The sequence below is a fragment of the Bidens hawaiensis genome, unplaced genomic scaffold (genome assembly GCF_021521415.1).
Source record: "Bidens hawaiensis isolate Kalapana, Puna unplaced genomic scaffold, B.hawaiensis_p1.1 tig00027344_1, whole genome shotgun sequence".
Lineage (NCBI taxonomy): Eukaryota > Viridiplantae > Streptophyta > Magnoliopsida > Asterales > Asteraceae > Bidens > Bidens hawaiensis.
The window spans coordinates 15147-29877 of record NW_027505094.1 but is presented as its reverse complement, the minus strand read 5'-3'; the positions used below and the strand labels follow the sequence as shown (position 1 = coordinate 29877).

Below are 14731 nucleotides of genomic sequence, written 5' to 3'. Positions count from 1 at the left end.
GGCGTCAATTCCCTGCGGGTGCTAAGTATGTGAAGGGTTTTGCCTTGACACTGTACCCGCACCCGTCTTATGGTTACTTGGTTGCCAATGTAAGGGGTATTTTCCCGCTTACTTTTGAATCTTTTTGAATTTTGAAATTCGAAGAGTTGGTGAAAGGATAAGAACAGTCCAAATCTCTGAAACGTCGTGCGACGGTTTCTTCTGACTGTGTCAGGACGTGCAGGAAGTTATGGTGACGTGACAGTACATGGTCATTCCAGACGCTTTTTCAGGCGCGTGGGCCCGATTTTTCGGGCGCGTGGCCGCGAAATTAATGGTACGCGTCCTTTCAACAGCTGTTGCCAGCTTGCTTTTTGCCACGTGTCATAGTTTCATTTCACCTTCGAAGTCTCTCTCTTCCGCATTAAATTCATCACATTAATTGCGTTAGTATATAAAGGGGGAAAGGGTCCTTTGTAATTCACACTTTCACTTTTCTCTTCATCTTTAACGATTTCCGGCGAATACTCATCTTTTCCGTCGAGTCATTCCCTTGAAATCGTTTTCTTCTTTCATCTGCAAGATGTCTTCTCGTGATCTCGAATCTACAGCCCAGGAGGCTGCCGATGACAAGAGTACTGCTGGCGAGTGCCAGTGTGCTTTGCCTGTCGATCTGTATCAGTACATCGTCAGGAAGTTCATGCTCGAGTCTCTCGAGCCTGAGTTTCCTGAACCCCATCAGACGGTGTATGATGCCCCCAGAGGCAAGATCGGGGTTTATGCTGCATTCTTTGTTTATGGGAATCTTAGGTTCCCATTGACAAAGTTTGTGTACCGTGTCCTGGAGAGGCACGGTGTGCACCTGACCGAGGTGCACCCGATGGCGATTGCCAAGATTCGGCACTTCGAGTGGGTGTGCCGGATTCTGGGCATTGAGCCCTTTGTCGACCGCCTGATGACCTTCTACTCTTGGAGGTGCATCCAGGGGTGGTATACCCTGATAACCCGGATAAAGGGTTTGAAGATTTGCGCAACCGAGCGCAGTCTTCGCTCGTGGAAGCGGGAGTTCTTCTTCATCTCCGCCCGTGCCATCCCCCTTGCCATGAAATTCAAAAATGGGCAAGCACTTCCCAGCCTTCACGCCTCCAACTACCAGGAGGCGGAATGGTTCTCGAGGATATCCCGAGTCCAATCTCCGGTTTACCGGTTTGCGGAGTCCGGGATGGTGATGCTCGGGATGAGCCGGGTGTGGAAGGATGCGGATGCGCGAAAGATCCCGATCATCCTCGAATATGGTTTGAACTATATTCCTTATGGTATGCTATGTTTCTTTTTGTTGATTTAGAATCTCTTCTAACTTCTTTCCTGTTTATTTCAGAGGGGAACGACTTGCAGTCGCTCCTGTATCCGCGGGAGGCTGACGGTCCCGCTCGGATGGGTACTCGCGCACTAGACGAGAACGAGTTGCCCATCCTAGAACAAACGGCGGATCGGTTCGTGGAGGTCTACCCGCTAGGCCACGAGATCCTGAGCGCCAGGCGGCCAGGTAAGGCGCTATTCAACCCTCGACCCCTCAATGTTGAAACCTCTGCTGGAATTCCTCTAATCTTATGTTCTGATGAGGAATCCGCAGATGGTCCTCCGTTGGTGCGGAAGAAGAAGGCTGCCGGCGGGAAGGGGAAGGAGAAGGTGGCCTCCACTGCCGATCCGGTGCCTCGGTCTGACTCCGAGGCCGAGAGCGAAGAGGTGGCGGGGAACCCCGGTGGTGAGAAGACCACCGCTCCGGAGGCTGTGACGACTGTCACCTCCGGAGAGCCCCGGATGACGACGGTAAGCGGCGCAAAGAGGCCGGCTCCATCGGGTTCATCCCCGCCTGTCCGCACTTTCAGGCTCAAGAAAACCCGTAAGTACAAACTTTATTTTTAACTTCATAGTTTTCCATCTTTAATACTTTTCTTTGTGCAGGCGTGGATGTTGACGCATTCCAGGGTGGAGCGGGGAGGAGTACCCCTCCGCCCGTGACGGTAGGCTTGGTCAGCCTACCTGAGGCGACGACCCAGGCGGCTGCGCCTGCTTCCGCTGGTTCAGTTGCTCATTCCATTGAGCCAACTGTTCCAGTTGTGACGACATCACCGCCGGCTGTCAGTGCCATTTTTACCGCATCTTTCACTGAGCCGGCGGTTACTTTTGCTGCGGACTCCGCAGCGGCGACCGCGGCGGACTTCACCATGCCTCCTCCGTCATCGGCCTCGACGGCCAATCCTTCAGGTATGCATGGGGCTTCTCGCCAACCTCTGCCTCCTTCCCATCTACCTGACCTCTTGGACGGATTTCCCTTGGGTTTAGGTAACGGGTTTGGCGGCTATCGGCCTGTTATTGACCCTACAGGTGCGTAGGGTTCTCTTGGCCTATATTTGTTTTTTTTTTTTTTTATCATCTTTTCCTAACTGATTTTTGTTTTTTGCAGTGTCGGATTCCAATGAAGTGTATGTTCCACGATGGAACATCCGCCGAGGAACAACCCTTCGCACCCCTGTGGAGTGCGTGGATTGGGCTCGTCACGCAGCTCCCAGTGGTGCGTTGGGGGAAGCCATGGCTAGCTACCAGGAGGGTAGGCTAACCAATGAGCTTCGGGTTCTCCTGGCCCGGATGCAGCCGCGCGTCGAGCTGCTTTGTCGTGAAAACGACAAGTTAAAAGCAGCTCGCATTCAAGAAGTGGCTCAGGCGCGGGCTGTCCAGGAGGAGAACAGGAGGCTTTCCGCCGCGGCTGCAGAGAAGGAGAAGGCGTTCAAGGCCCTTGAAGTTGAGGTTCAGGCCCGTCTCGAGGCCCGTTCCAAGGCTGCCCAAGCTATTAACGAACAGCTTCGGCTGGCTATGGAAACTGCCAGGAACGCAACTGAAAGGGCCACCAAGGCTGAAGCTGTTGCTGAGCCTCTACGCCTCGAGAATGGAGAACTTAAAGCTAAATTAGAGGCGCTTCAACAGGCTCATGATGCCTTGGTGATGGAGGACGCGAAGAAGCTCCAAGAGATCCTGGACCAGAGGGGCGTGCTTGACCACACTGAGCGGAAGCTAAAGGGCGTCGAAGAGGCTGCTGCAAAGGAAGTGTTGCTTGCCAACCTCAATAAAAGTGAAGCCGAACGCGCCTGTACCCAAGCTCAAGCCGCCCTCCAAGAAGCTCTGGTTGCCAAGGAATGGCTTCTTCGAGAAGCGTTGTCTCAGGTAAGCTTTTCATGTCTTTACGCTTTTCTTTGTAAATAGAAAAGGTTTTGATACTTGTATTTTTTCTTTTTTGTAGGTTGTGCATCGGGTCTTCTCAGAGACGTCTTATGACGATGCTATGAGCGCAGCCCTCAACGCTTCTCATGAGGATGGGGAAAAGGCCGGCTTCCTGTTTGGTCTAGGGTTCGTTGAGAAAGGCATCCCGCCTTCCAACTTCCCTTTGTATGATGTGGATACTGAAGCTGTTTATGACCAAGCAGTGAACCAGTATGCCGCCTTCCCGCATCCGGTGGTGGAGAAGGTGAACGAAGTCGCTGCTGCTGATGATGGGCTAGCTATCCTTAAAGCTTTCCTTGAACCACCACGCTCTACTGATGGAGCGGGTCCAAGTGGAAGTGGTCCTGAAGCTTGATTCTGAAGATCCCTTTCCACAATTAGCGTAGATTTTTGCTTATGTATAGCTTCTTTTGTATGCGGGTATGCACCCAACAATCTTTGTAATATTTGAATTTGATGGAATAAAGATTGTGTTAGTTCTTTGCCTTGTTTATTTTACGCATGTTTTGATCTAACTTAGCAATTTCTTTAGTACTTAGATAAGTTAACTTTTTAACGTGGTAAATTATAAGTTTGTTTCGCTTCCTCTTTCATGATTGTGCGGGTATGACCGTCACTTACACTTAGTAGGATGGCTTAACTTTACTTATATCTGACCTGCGTGGAAGTTTTCCTCATCTTTTCCTTTGAAATTTTCTAAGTGTTCAGAATAAGTTAACCTTTAAACGTGGTAGATGATAGGTTGAAGTTTTGCTTCCTTGTTCGTGATTGTGCGGGTAAGACCGTCACCTGCACTTACAAGGATGGCTAAACTTTACTTACATCTGACCTGCGTGTAGGTTTTCCTTAAAACTTGAGATTTCTAGCGTTGTGTTTATGCGGGTTTTGCCGCCTTCCACACGTAACGACTTACTTCTTCCCCCATTTATGCGGTGAATACCGTCACATCAGTGTGGGAAGTTCATAAGTATAAAGGTAAGGCTATCAACACATTGTGAAAGGAGAATCATTTCCATTAGAAGTGGCTCTAGGCCTTTTCTTTACAAGTTTGGAATTGATCTACATATAACATTTGCGTAATTGAGCTCCATTCCATGTTCTTGGGATGGGAGTGCCATCGAGCCTTTCGAGCCGGTATGCGCCCTTTCCCAGGACTTCTTTGATAATGTATGGCCCTTCCCAGACCGGGGCCAGCTTTCCCGGGCGTTCTTGTTTCGAAGCCTCGTTGTTACGCAGTATGTAGTCTCCTACATTGAAGTTGCAGAGTTTTACCCGCGTGTTGTAGTACTTTTGCATTTGTCGCTTGTAGTTCTCTTCACGCACTGCGGCTAAGTCTCTGCGTTCCTCGGTTAGCATAAGGTCCAACCGTCTTTCCGCATCATTGTCTTCTGGCTGAATCAAGACCCTTGGTGAGGGTAAACCAATTTCGACCGGGACCATGGCTTCAGTGCCATAAGTGAGACTGAACGGGGTTTCTCCCGTACTGGCCTTCTTCAGCGTTCTGTTTGCCCAAAGGACGTGCGGAAGCTCGTCCACCCAGCCGGATCTGTGTTCCAAGAGTCTTCTCTTGATGCCTTCGACGATGCTCTTATTTGCTCTTTCCACCTCACCATTACCTTGCGGGTGTGCCACTGAGGTAAAGGTGTGAGTGATTTGAAGTTCTTTCAGCCACTGTTGTAGCTTCTTGTCAGCAAAGTTGGTGCCGTTATCGCTCACCAAATTCTGTGGAAGTCCAAAACGACAATTAATAAATTCCCAAATAAATTTTTTGATATGTTTCGCGGTTGTTTGGGCTAAGGGTTTTGCTTCTATCCACTTGGTGAAGTAGTCGATGGCTACCACTAGGAACTGAACATTTCCTGCTGCTGTAGGAAATGGGCCTGTCACATCGATGGCCCACTTCTGAAATGGCCATGAAGAGGTGACTGGAACAAGTTCATTTTTCGGGCGGTGCGTGTTGGGTGCGTAGAGCTGGCAAGACCTACATTTTCTGATGTATGCCAGCGCATCCGTATGCATCCCCGGCCAAAAGTATCCCGCGTTGTTTAGCTTAGCTACAACAGCGCGGGGACCTGCGTGTACTCCACAGATGCCTTCGTGTACTTCCCTTAGGAGGTAGTCAGCATCTTGGTTGTCCACGCATCTTAAGAGTGGGCCAAGAAAGTTACGTCTGTAAAGGATGTCATCGATGAGTTGATAATTCAGTGCTTTACAGCGTAGTTTTCTTGCCTGTGCTTTTGACTCTGGTAGTGTACCTGCCGCAAGGTATTTTATTATTGGTGTCATCCACGTTTCCGTGCCGGTTTGGATGACACAAATTTCCTTGTGCGGGACCGAAGGTGTCTCGAGGAGTTCAATGCGGATATCCTTTCCTAAGTGGGTGAAGGCTAATGATGCAAGCTTGCTTAACGCATCCGCAGATTTGTTTTCACTTCGCTTGACGTGTATGACTTTGCAGTCGTTGAAATCGCGCATAAGGGATTTTGCTTGTGCGAGGTACAGGGCCATTGTGTCGTTCACGGCCGTGTACGTCCCGTTGATTTGATTGGCTACTAACATGGAATCCACGTGGGCTTCCAAGTTTTTCACTCCCATCTTACGCGCAATTCTCAGCCCAGCCAAGAATGCCTCATATTCGGCTTCGTTATTCGTACTTGGAAAATCCAGTCGAATAGCGTAAGTGTATTCTTGGCCTGCTGGGTTGGTTAGTTTCAGCCCTGCGCCTGAACCCTCGTTACTGGCTGCTCCATCAGTGTAGAGTCGCCAGACATCATTGATGTCTTGTGCTGGAGAGGGTTGAGCCTCTTCCTGGCACTCTTTTTCCCGCGATGCAGGCACTTCCGCAATGAAGTCGGCCAAAACCTGGCCTTTTATGGCTGGTCTTGGCTTATACTTTATCGCGTACTCCCCCAACTCAATTGCCCATTTGGCTAGGCGTCCCGATAACTCGGGTTTGCCTAGAACGTTTGCAAGTTTGAAGTTGGAGAGAATGGTGATTGGATGACCCTGGAAATATCGTCTTAACCTGCGTGAAGCGTGTATAAGTGCTAAGACTAATTTTTCGAGGGTAGAGTACCGGGTTTCTACGTCTGTTAGGATACGGCTGACATAATAGATTGGCATCTGAATGCCTTTTCGCTCTACTAGCAGGACTGCCCCGGTTGCTCTATATGTTGCGGAAAGGTATAGGATTAACTCATCTCCCGCTTTTGGTGCTGTGAGCGTTGGGAGTTCGATCAGGCGTGACCGAATCTCCTGAAAAGCTGCTTCCGCTTCTGGTGTCCAGCGGAAGTGCGTTTTCTTTAAACAGTTTCTCAACGTTGACACGAAGGGAAACGACTTATCCGCGTGGTTTGCCAAAAAGCGGTTAAGTGCGACTAGTCGTCCATTCAGTGTCTGAGCCTGTTTGATGGTAGTAGGTGATTCCATTTTGATAATGGCTTCGACCTTTTCAGGGTTCGCTCTGAAGCCATCTTTAGTGACGATGACCCCCAAGAACTTCCCTTCTTCCATTCCAAAGGCGCATTTGCTCGGGTTGAGCTTCATGTTTATCCTCCTAAGCGTGTTGAAAGTTTCTTCAATGTCTTTCAACATCGCTTCTGGGTCAGGGCATTTGATGACCAAGTCATCCATATAGACTTCCAAGTTCCTCCCGATTTGGTCATGAAACTGGTTGTCCATCAGGCGTTGGTATGTGGACCCGGCATTCTTAAGTCCGAATGGCATCATTTGGTAACAAAATGTGCCATCGGGCGTCCGAAAAGCGGTTTTGTCCTGATCATCAACGGCCATGTGGATTTGATGGTACCCCTTATACGCATCCAGGAAGCATTTAAGGCGGAACGGTGCCAACGAATCCACCTTAAGATCAATTTCGGGTAACGGATAACAATCTTTGGGGCATGCTTTGTTCAAGTCCTTGAAATCTATGCACATGCGCCATTGTTTGTTATTCTTCGGTACCATAACGGGATTTGCAACCCATGTTTGATATCTACTAACGCGTACGATGCCTGCGTCAAGGAGTTCCTTGACTTGGGTTCTACACGCGTTAGTTTGTTCTGGCCCCATTACTCTGCGCTTTTGTACGATTGGCGTAACAGCCGGATCGCATTTGAGCTTATGCTCTGCCTTACTTCGGGGTACACCAGTCATGTCAGCTGGTGTCCACGCGAAGATGTCAGCGTTTTTCTGTAATAAGCGCTTGAGTAAGGTGCGTGTGGGATCAACAACTGTTGGGCCAATGGAAACGGCCTGGTCAGGGTACTTGCCGTTGAAGGCCCATCTTTCTGGCTCGGTGATGGTTGGTTTAGCCATCTTTGGTTTGGGTTTAGATGAGACAGATGCGATGCATACCTGGGGAATGCCGGTGATCATCGCTACACCCTCAGCTGTTGGCCATCCCATCATGCCGTGGACTGAGGATACCACGGCGTTGAATCTTGCCATCCCGTCTCTTCCGAAGAGAATGTCGTATGTGTGGTGTGGCTTCCTCATTACGACAAAATCCACGTCTTCTGTGCGTAAGTGATTCCCGTCCGTAAGAGTGACGGGGAAAGATAGGATGCCCAGGGGGGTGTTTGTGTTGCCATCGAACCCTTCCATCGAGGCGCAGATCGTTTCCAGGCGCTCTTTGTCTTCGTCATCTAGCTTGTCGAAGAACTGCCTGTACATCACCGTTGACGAGGCGCCGTTGTCAGCAAGAGTGCGAGAAGTGATGTAGTGCCCCAGCTGGCTTTTGATGACGATAGGGTCTTCTTTGCTGGGTCCTCCTGGCACTCGCGGGAAGCGCACTTCAGCTTCCTTCCACGCGCATGGTTCTGTCGTTCGCCTTTTTCTTCCTCTGATCTTACCATGAACCATGTTGATGCTGATGTCAACGGGCTTTCGTCCGTTGCCTCGGTACCGGTTGTCGTTCCTTCCTCCATTCTTGATTGATGCCACCAGGTGTGCCAGTCTTCCATCCTTGACGAATGCTTCAACAATATCCTTCAAGGATGTACACTCTTCCGTACTATGACCTTTTGTCCCGTGGAAGTCACAGGATTTACTCTGATCCGCATTAGGTCGCTGCCGGATCATTGGAGCTTTTGGCCATGGTAGCTTTTCAGTGGCAAATATCTCCGTGACGCTTTTGGTGAGTGGCGTCCACCGGTGTTTTTGGCTTGAAGGGTGTGTGTTATTTCTTCCGCCAACAAGAGGGTGAGAGCTGGATGAGGTGTCAAAGTTTACCCTTGACTGCCAGATACCTAGCTTCCTCTTTTTGTTCTGCCGGGCGATCCGAACATTGTTTTCTCTAGTCCTCTGCGTGTAGAGGTGTGTACTCTGGGGAAGATCCCTTCCCAGTTGCTTCTCCGTCTCGGCAAAGCGCTTGGCCGCCGTCATGATGGCATCCCATGTTGATGGCATGCCGTCCTTACCCGTCAATGTGCGGATAAGCTCTGGGTATTCGGCGCCCTGGATGAAAGCGGCGCGAACAAGATCTTCACTTATGTTGCCGAGACTTAGCTTTTTGGAGTTGAAGCGAGTGATGAAGTCTAGTAAAGATTCATCCTCTTCTCTAACGCAGTTGAGGATCGTCCACTGTTCTTCAGTATATTTCCTTTGCTGGCTGAAGTGCTGGCTGAACTTGTTCTTAAAGTCCGCCCAATCATAAATATGGTGGACCGGTAAACGATCGAACCATGCCCTGGCCGCTCCAACCAGAGTCATCTGGAACATATAACACCACGTGGGTTCCGTCCAGTTACTGACGGTTGCCCCCGCAATGAATCTGTTCAAGTGGTCGTCTGGGTCGGATAGACCATCATAAGTGCCGATGTTGGACATTTGTTTGGCACTTCTCGGGGCGATTGCTTCCGCAATGTCCCTTGCGAACTTAGACTTTCCTGCATTTGCAGCAGTTGGTCTAAAGGTTTTGGAGAAGTTACGCAGGTTTCTCTCCGCATTTGTTGGTTTAAAGGCTTCCCCAAAATTCCTTGTCGGTTGGAAGTCCGTTTCCTTACGCTTCCCTTTTGCCTTATGGCGAGGGTTTGCGTCGGTATCGGATTCTTCCCGCTCATCGTCTGAGTACTCGCACTCACTGTTCATATTGAGATGTTGGCGAGTACTGCCGAATTCGTCAGCCTGTTGAACTGAACGCAAGCGTTCATCCAACTCAGCTTGGAACTCTTTCTGACGTGCTTTGGCCCACGCCTTAACTTGATCTAGTGTTTGGCGAGGGACCCTCGTTCGTTTCTCCAACTGGGTATCAGTGAACCCCAGTGGAATATTTACTGCACTTGCCCCGGCTTGGGTAACCGGGGTAGTGTTCGTAAGATTTGTATAACCGCCGGTGTTCCCAGTTGCTGGGGTTGTGGTCACCGGGGTTTCTTGGTCACTTACTGGCCTTGGGACCGGAGTAACGTTAACCATTTCTTCAGAAATTTTGAAAAAACTAAGAATTAGTTCTAGCTTCTATGCACGGATGGCGCCAATGAAGAAACACTAAGTGACACGGGGCAGATTACGGATAATCTGGGGGTTAAGTAATGTTTCCCACGAGTATGAGGTCCAGCAGAGAAGGTTGTTCTTCAGGTGACCTGCAAAACAGACACCGTAAGCTCGTCACTGAGAAGGGGGGGTTCCTCCTTGTGACCACCCTCCGGCGTGAGAATCAGACTAGATTGCTCTGAATATAAGTGTATATTAAGAGATTGCTAGATAAGATAATGAGATATCAGATGATGTCCTTACCATTCCAAGGTGTTGGAGTATTTATAGCCGAAGATAGGTTTCCTAGAAGGTACAGCCGGCTGAATAGTATTCCTGTTCCACCAACAGTGGACTACGCACAGGCCATGCTGGTTGGTGGATAGACTACGGCCGACAGTAACAAGGTCGGCTGTACACTGTTCCTTTACTGCCGACTACGCACTGTTCCACCAACTGTTGGCTGCGCGCGTCCCATCGTAAGGGTTGGTGAGTAGGCAGCGGCTAATAGTGACAAACAGTACTATAGGGTGCTCCTCCTCGTACTGTTGTCGGTGAGCTGTCACCCTGTGATTGGTTCATGGGCTGTTCTGGTCAAATCGTCTGTTCTGCCCATACCTTAGTAGGTATAGTACAAAAGATCTTCCAGAAGCATACGGACTGGCTCATTTAGGCGGGAGTATTCCTGCCTTGCTCATTCCTTCATGTGACTACTGAAGTAGCTAGTGCCTTGTGCGTGTAGCCTTGCTGTTAGTGCGGGTAGCCTTCCCTGATGGCTTGTATCCGCAACTGCGGGAACAGGCGGGGTATGCCATTGGGAGGCTTTCCCTGCGGGTACAGCTGGCGTACTGCGCGTAAGGTTTTCTCTGAGCATGGTGGGTCCTGCGGGAGCAGTTGGTCGCTGCGCAGACGTCCCTGTTCAAGGTGAGTCTTGCGGGTCCAACTGGGCTCTGCTGGGACCTACCTCTTCAATTGTCAAATGAACTCGCTAATGTCTATCCTCTGCAAGTTCAACAATTGTTGGCGGTAAAGAATGAGACCAAAGATCGATTCCAATAACCTGTAAAAACAAAGATAAAAGAAACCCATATGAAAATTTTGTTCTTTTTTGGGATCTTAATCGAACAAACACATATAACGGGGGTTATTCGACCATAATAATAATAATAATAATAATTTACTCCTAAAATCATCGATATTAGGAGAATAGGGCTCCAATTTGGCTAAACAATAATGTTTGGGATTATATGAATCATCAAATATTGGTAGTAAATAAAAAAGGTGTTGAATATGGGGTATGAATAGAGGCTAAAATAGGAGATTTTGGTGGAAAGAAACTATATGTAACTGCATATAACTTCTATTTTTAAAATTAACCGTCAAAATTCTTGAAGTAGAGGGTTCCACGTGTCAAAAAAATAGATGATCAAAATAAAAGGGAGAGTTGATATATCACACATGGACAAAATAAGCTTTCTTTTATTACTATAGAGATTATTTCATAGTACCTTCGTGATTTGTTATATGTAGTTTTATGGTTAGACATGCATAAATTGGTCTTGACACGTATGAAAAGTTTTTATTATACATATGTAAAATTGTCACATATGTCTAATCACAAAATCATATTAAAAATAAACCTATCATCAAATAGTATTAAATGTAAACTATAAAAAGAATACATGATTATCCGTTAGCAATTCTCAAATTTTTGCCAATTTAAAAAAACACTCATTATAGAGTGAACATTGGAAACCGATAGTAAGCAATTTGGACGAAATTGACACGACTCGTGAAACCTAAAGAGTCAAAAAAACCTTTTTAGATGAAGTTGACAAAAGTTATTAAAACACGTAGAAGACTTTCACTTTACTTAACTTTATATGTATTATGATATCCACATAGGTAAAATATATGTGTTTAACATCGATATGTAATTAACGTGAAACTAAACCTTTGAAGCATAAACATGTATAAAAGATATAGTCGTTTGTGTTAGAATCATCAATACTTGATATAAAAGTTACTAAAAAAAGAACTATTTAGGCTGTGGATTTCTTGAATATGATTCAAGGGGTCGTAGATAGTAATTTTTGGCTCTAAGACTAAAAACTTTGTTTTTAATATGATCAATTTTGCTATTTAGAAGGTTTGTGTGACACAATTTGTTACCATTTTACATGTTACTTTATGGTAATAATTTGAATTGAATGGTAAATATTACTCCCTCCGTCCCAGTATAAGTGTCATAGTTTGACTTTTCAAGTCTTTCTTTTGCAACTTTGACCGCAAAATATTTTTGTTCGTGTCATATAATACTTGATGAAAATTATATCAATGTAAAATACATTTAAAACCCAATCCATTCATATATTTTACATCAAGTATTATATAACACAAACAAAAATATTGTCGGTCAAAGTTAAACAAAAAAGACTTGAAAAATCAAACTATGATACTTATAATGGGACGGATGGAATACTACTACTATATTTTAAGAAGAAAAAACTCTTGTTTTCTAGTGTAAAATCCACGACAAAACCATCCAAGATTTGAATATGTAATATGTTTCCCTAGATCTAGCACTAAATTAACCTAGAAATATTTAGAGCCACAAGACACATTTCCATGAGAAACTGATCTGGAAGATTCTTGCTTCAGGCTTGCTCGTACACGTGATTTCTCCCTGCTTTAGTTTGATATTTAATTCCCATTTTCTTTTATTATTTCCTTTATGCCCATGAGATAAAATCATAAAAATATATACAAGAAATTAATTTCAAAAGGCATAAAAAGCACCTTTGATGATTGTAGCTAGGGGCACTATTAAGCTTGGTATTTTTAGTTATTTCAAGTGACTGTTTTGCAACCTTTTGTTATTGTATTACATTAAATTGGGATTTTTTTTATGCTAAGTGGCTTTCAACATAGACAATTTATACGTTTCGAAGTCAAAAATTTCTTCAAAAACAATTTGTTTATCGTTTAAGATAAATGTATGATTAGCCAACATCGTGAGACAGACACCGTGAGCTCGTCACTGAGAAGGGGGGGGGGGGGTTCCTCCTTGTGACCACCCTCCGGCGTGAGAATCAGACTAGATTACTCTGAATATAAGTGTATATAGAGAGAAATAGCTAAAGATAAGATTATATGAGATGATGATATCGTTTCAAGGTGTTGGAGTATTTATAGCCGAATGTAGGTTTCCAAGCAGGTACGGCCAGCTGTATAATATTTCTTTTCCACCAACTATGGGCTATGTACGTGCCACGATGGGAGTTGGTGGGTAGGCAGCGGCTGATAGTGACATTTTGTACTAGAGCGTGCTCCTCCTCGTACTATTGTCGGTGAGCTGTCACTCTGTGATTGGTTCATGGGCTGCTTTGGTCAGATCTTGTCTATTTTGTCCATACCTTGGCAGGTATAGTACAAAAGATTTCCCAGAAGCGTACGGACTGGCTCTTTTGGGCGGGAATATTCATGTATTCTTTTTATAGTTTACATTTATTACTCATGTGCTACACCAGAGATTTCTACTATTGTGGTGGCATAACGACTGTCAAGTGGCAGCTGAATGTATGATTTTTCGGGGAAACACCCGAGCCAAACTCTGAAGCAGCGTGGGTCTGGTTAAGATAACATATGGTCTAGCCAGAGTGGAACAACGAGACTCTTCAAATTAGAGAGCAGGATGTCCTAAACAAAAACTAATAATTTAATAATTAAGAAACCTTGCTAGCTGCTCAACTAGAACTAGCCATGCAAAAATCAAAAGTGACCATAAATTAACTTCAATAATGTACAAAAATGAAGAAACACAATATTAACTAATATTTCAATATGACAAATAAATAAATTAAGGATTCTAGTTGTAATAATATTATTACTATTACCATTATTATTGTTACCACATAAAATAATCTTCTGGCCAGAATTCATTGTTACCAATAATCTTATCCCCCAATGTGTTCCGGTAACCCAAGTCCATATAAAGATCCGGCAAATCAAGAAACGGGTCATCCGTTACATCACATTGAGGTGAAGATGAAGTACATGTAACTTGATCAATTCGGCTCGGCTCGGCTTGGTTTCGAAGGACCAATGTAGCGGCTTTAACTACCGCGGCTTGGATGTCTCTAGGGGAGTTGGAAGCCGGTTTAGGGAACTCGTGAGCGAGTTCGGGGAAGTTGAGAATAGCCGAGCGACCTTTGATGGCCATGGCGGCTACATCATGTGCTCTAGCCGCCATCTCAGGGGTGTCAAATGTTCCGAGCCATATTCTTGACTTTTTCTTTGGCTGGCGGATTTCTGACACCCATTTTCCCCAGCTTCTCCTGCGTACCCCACGGTACACTGGGTGCTGTTGTTGTTTTATATTATCAATGTTGGTTTTTTTAGTTTTTTTGGTAATTTCGATGTCAGTGGGTTCTCGTGTTTTGGGCCGTTTGACGGCGGCGGCGTCAATGATGGTGGTGGTGTGATTCATGTTATTCTAAGACAGGTTTTGGTAGGTAAAGGTATGAGAGCATGTGGGAAAATAAGGTTAGAAGTCTTGTCTTGTACAGGAATATGAGAAGTGTTGGTTCTTATATATAAGTTAGAGAACTGAACTATTTTTTATTGTTGTAAATTTGTACTTGTGTATTTTTTTTAATAGATTTTAAGCTTTCTAAGATAATTTTAATTTTATTTTGGTTTTAAATAGGGACTGACCAATGAACATGAAAAATAAGTAGTCTGGCCCGGTCTGGGTTTCCTTTTTAATTGTGTTTTTGGGTGGAGGTGTGCAAATAAACTAGTTAACCGAAATGACTCGAAACTCGAATCGCTTTGAAATCGATTATGCAGAAACTGATTTGGAACCGATTGAAACCGTAGATTTAAAACGGTTTGTAATTTTCTCCACCAAAACTGGTTAACCGAACCTAAACCGACCAAACCTGAGCAAAAACCGATCATAACTTGATCATGAAACTGATTTTAATCCGAACCGAAACCG

The 14731-nt window shown here is 45.7% G+C and overlaps 1 protein-coding gene across 1 annotated transcript; it reads right to left on the bottom strand.

Annotated features, from left to right (window-relative positions):
- Positions 1-13502: 13502 nt before the first annotated feature.
- Positions 13503-14243, bottom strand: LOC143610656 (ethylene-responsive transcription factor ERF039-like). Its single transcript, XM_077085069.1, has one exon. The coding sequence runs from the start codon at positions 14216-14218 to the stop codon at positions 13637-13639; it is 582 nt and encodes a 193-aa protein (XP_076941184.1). The 5' UTR covers positions 14219-14243; the 3' UTR covers positions 13503-13636.
- Positions 14244-14731: the final 488 nt, after the last annotated feature.